The following is a 3,924-nucleotide window of genomic DNA, read 5'->3' as shown; positions in this document are numbered from 1 at the left end:
TAATACATAGTAATTCATGTCACACATATATACATAATAGTTCTCACATATAATATTGTAAATGAGTACGTTACGACCACATTTAACAAAAAAAGTCACATCTTGCATAGCAAAATAGGCATAAAGGTACTGACAGTTGACATATTGATTTTACAAGTCACATCATCTTACATAGCAAAATAATGATGATTACAACCAGAACTAGGGTTATGACATCTTTACACGTGAAATCACACTTCTTATTTTCGAAGTTTGCCAGTTTTAGCTCGGCTTGGATAACTTGACTGTTGTATGCCACAATAGCTTCATGTTTGGACTTGTATCCTTTGTAACATGCTCCTTTGAATCCATTAACTTGTGCATGGCATTCCTCCCAACTGGAGAACACTCACTTTACCGACCACGATGAACAACATACCATGTCATAGCAGTCCTAAATTTTAGAGAATATGCAAAAATGATATACTATAAACCACACTAACACCAAAGAATGTTCTTGCAAAAAAACTATTGGGCACAGTGGCTCTAGCAAATTGCCTTATTAGGACTTCAGTACTCATTACCTGTTCAGAGAGAAAGCATTCTTCTCAAGTCAGTATTTATATGCCAGTCCTACTAGTTCAGAGAGCAGCTTCCCTCAAGACGAGTTGGACGCCCTATCTGAGGTTGACCTCAAGAGTTTTCTTTTAGCCAACCTACTTTTTGAATTGCTGCAAAATCTAACTCGGAGTGCAGATAGTTGTCCATCAAGCCAATAAACATAATGAATATCATGAACACATCCAGCACCCAATAGGAAAGAAAATACAGTTGACTTCATGAATTTATTGTGCTATTAAAGATGACTTTCATCTTCCTGTCTATGGCAAAACATCCATCGAACATGCATAAGTGCACAAAAGCATTCATTCGGGAAATCTGTACAAGCAATGGCCTGCAGTCTACATCAGTACAAGGTCGTAGGAAACTGATGAACAAGAAGAGGAGAGGAAAGGAGAGGAGAAGAGACGAGAGGAGGAGGATGGCGGAAGATGTCGTCACTAACCATGGGAGCGGAGAAGGAGAGGATGGCGGGGCTCTGGGACGGGGACGACGAGCTCTGCGGACGGCCAGGCTCCGAGACAAGGAGGCCGGGGCTTCAGGACAAGGACGACGACGTCGGTGAGAGCGCGAGGAAGGGAAAAAAATTCTAAGTATCAAAAGGCGTGAGGCGTCGATCAGTATTATAGGGAGAGGACTTTCACTGCCAGCTAAAGAAGTCCATCGGCAGTGAAAGATGACCTTCACTACCGGCTCAATAGGACAATCGACAGTGAAAGGGGTTTCACTACTGGCCCAAAGTCTACCAGTTGTAAAAGTGGTTTCAGTGCCGGTCGAATATGTGCAAGTGCGGGGAGCAAAAATTTGATTTGGCTGCGCGTGCTGAGACTTGAACCCACAACCTACTCCAAGTAAAACCGAACAAATCGCTATGCTACTCGAATTTGTTTTCGATTGATTGTTTACTATCTGTATTTATTAATATTATGTTAACATAAAATCCTAATACATATTCATTTAAATTACATATTGAAGATTCCATAACATAAGTGAGGTATAATTGCATCTAAAACAAATTCATACATAGTAATTAATACAATTTAGCTACTTTGGCTTAACGATTCACCATTTATTATGAAATGTCTCTGTTAGCTCGAGGTAGAAGAAGGTTAGGAAGAGAAGGATATCACTGCCGGTTCATATAATCCGTCGGTAGTGATGTACATATATCACTGCTGGTCAGTAGATTAAGTCGGCAGTGATGAGGGTGTTGGTTATCACTACCGACTCAATCCATCAGCCGACAATGATAACCCTTATCACTGCCGGTTCATAAACCACAATGGCTGATTCTTCCCACGCGGCTTATGAACCGGTAGTGATACCCTATCACTACCGACTCATGAGGAACCGGCAGTGATAGGACGATATATAAATCCAATTCTATATTAGTGTATCACTGTCGGTTCTTATTAATAACCGACAGTGATGTCATTTTTCTTACGAATTGACAGTGATACTATTATCAATGTCGGTTCTAGCTGAACCGGTAGTGATAAACCGACCTATAAAATATATTCTATTATAGTGGTCCTTGCTATAGTTAGGATTTTGGAATGATTTTCAGCTAGATATTTCGTTCATAACCCCTAATTAAACTGGACAGGTAGCCACTGCACGATTTCATGTGGGGCGACACCAGGAGTGGGAGATCGAATCTGATCCTAACTACAGAGACCGACCACATTTGACAGGTCAAGTCAATGTAAATCCATACTGACCAGGCGACCACTCAAGCTAATCCTTATCTTCCAAGACTCCTTAGAGGCCTTATATAACCCATCAGTAAGGAGCCTGTTGGTCCTGCCCTATATACCTGTAGCTACCTAGAGAGATAAGACAAGAGCCTCAGAAAATATAGCATGTCTGCATGCCCAAATTTCAGCTTTTCCTGCAACAACATCTCCTGCAGCATCTGGTTCTGCTGTGGCCGCGGTTCCAAAGATACTGAACTCTACAAGAAGAAAGAACACCAGCCGGCGACGGTGCAACCACTTCCTGATCACGTGAAGCCTGCTCATGATCAGCGGCCTCTGGCGCCACCGCCTTCACCAGCACCGTCGCAACCTCACGTGACTCCAACGGCGGCGTATGACCCGCCACCCCAACAGAGGATTTCTCCTCCGCACGTGCCATCCACCAAGCCGTGCTATCCAGCTCCGACGACGCAGCGGCCAACGCCGCCTTCGTACGTGCCAGCGACACCAATAAAGGTACACGATCCATTGCTGCGCCAGCCTACGCAGACGATTCCTCCTACCAAGGCGCACGAGCCGCCGCCGGCACCGGCGATGTCGTCACCGCCACCACATCCGCAGGTGACATGGTCCGCCCGTCAGCCATCGAAGACCTACGAGACACCGGCGCCGCCGGGATATTACCCGCAAGCTCATCAGGAATACTTCCCCCAAGGAAACTAGCAACACTGCTTATTACTGTATGCAGTAGCATCTTCTGGTTGATTAAGGCGACACTTTTTAAAAGGGTTGTTAATTACGGAGTATATTGGTTAACAACTTTAAAGAGTGAGTCTGCTCTAAAGTGAGTTTGTAATCTGTTTTTTATTTCCTCCTTATTTTAATAGAAGCTCTCCTACATGATGCACACCAGGTTTATCTAAACAACAATTTTGGTAAGTGCACACTGCAGGCTGTGCAGCCTAGAAGGCAGGATGTATCGATGGATATGGTGTTTCTCTATAGTATCCCTTTCATTAACAATGACAAGCCAAGTAATCTCTAAGGGTGTGTTAGGATCGAAATCACAACTCAGTAAACAGTGCTAACACAATGAAATGTCACAGTAGTGGACTAGTATTTAGTAGTATATTGATTGTTCATGACATCGTATTAGTTGGGTGGAGATATTTATAGCCATATCTCAACCACTCTAATCCTTATTATATTAGTGCCCCTAGTCTTTAGAATATTTTTAGAATATTTTAGAGTATTACAACTACTACACTATTACAATTGTTATATGATCCAGAACCTGACACGTGTCTACATTTGCACGTGTCGGTCGACCCTTCGTCACAATGGTTGACCACCTTCAGCCTTCGCTTCGGCCGGTGGCAACCACCTTCGGGCTTCCCTCCGGGTCTTCCGCTTTGTCGTAGACAGCCTTTCGCTCCTTGTATGTTCCTTTGGTAGAGATATTTTGCCCTTCGGATCTTCGGCCCTTGCCAAGTGTCCCTTCTTGCCCCTTCAAAGCCTCCGGTGCACCCTCCGAGACATCCAGCATTTGTACTTGGTGTTGGTCTTTCCCTTCGGTTTCATCTTTGTAAGACAACTTCCAAAATCACTTCTTTATTATGTTATTACT

At 43.7% G+C, this 3,924-nt stretch overlaps 1 protein-coding gene across 1 annotated transcript; it reads left to right on the top strand.

The window, feature by feature from the left end:
* Positions 1-1,031: 1,031 nt before the first annotated feature.
* Positions 1,032-3,020, top strand: LOC133896877 (extensin-like). Its single transcript, XM_062337516.1, has 2 exons — positions 1,032-1,161; positions 2,545-3,020. Exons 1-2 carry the CDS (start codon positions 1,032-1,034, stop codon positions 3,018-3,020), a joined length of 606 nt encoding a protein of 201 aa, XP_062193500.1.
* Positions 3,021-3,924: the final 904 nt, after the last annotated feature.

Source organism: Phragmites australis, chromosome 17 (assembly GCF_958298935.1).
Source record: "Phragmites australis chromosome 17, lpPhrAust1.1, whole genome shotgun sequence".
NCBI lineage: Eukaryota > Viridiplantae > Streptophyta > Magnoliopsida > Poales > Poaceae > Phragmites > Phragmites australis.
This window is presented reverse-complemented; position numbering and strand designations above follow the sequence as displayed.

Excerpts from the sequence above, each read along its gene's own strand:
- LOC133896877 (XM_062337516.1), top strand. The coding sequence starts at position 1,032 with ATGTCGTCACTAACCATGGGAGCGGAGAAGGAGAGGATGGCGGGGCTC. Across the intron at positions 1,162-2,544 it reads GGACAAGGACGACGACGTCG|ATACTGAACTCTACAAGAAG; the intron begins GTGAGAGCGCGA and ends GCGGTTCCAAAG.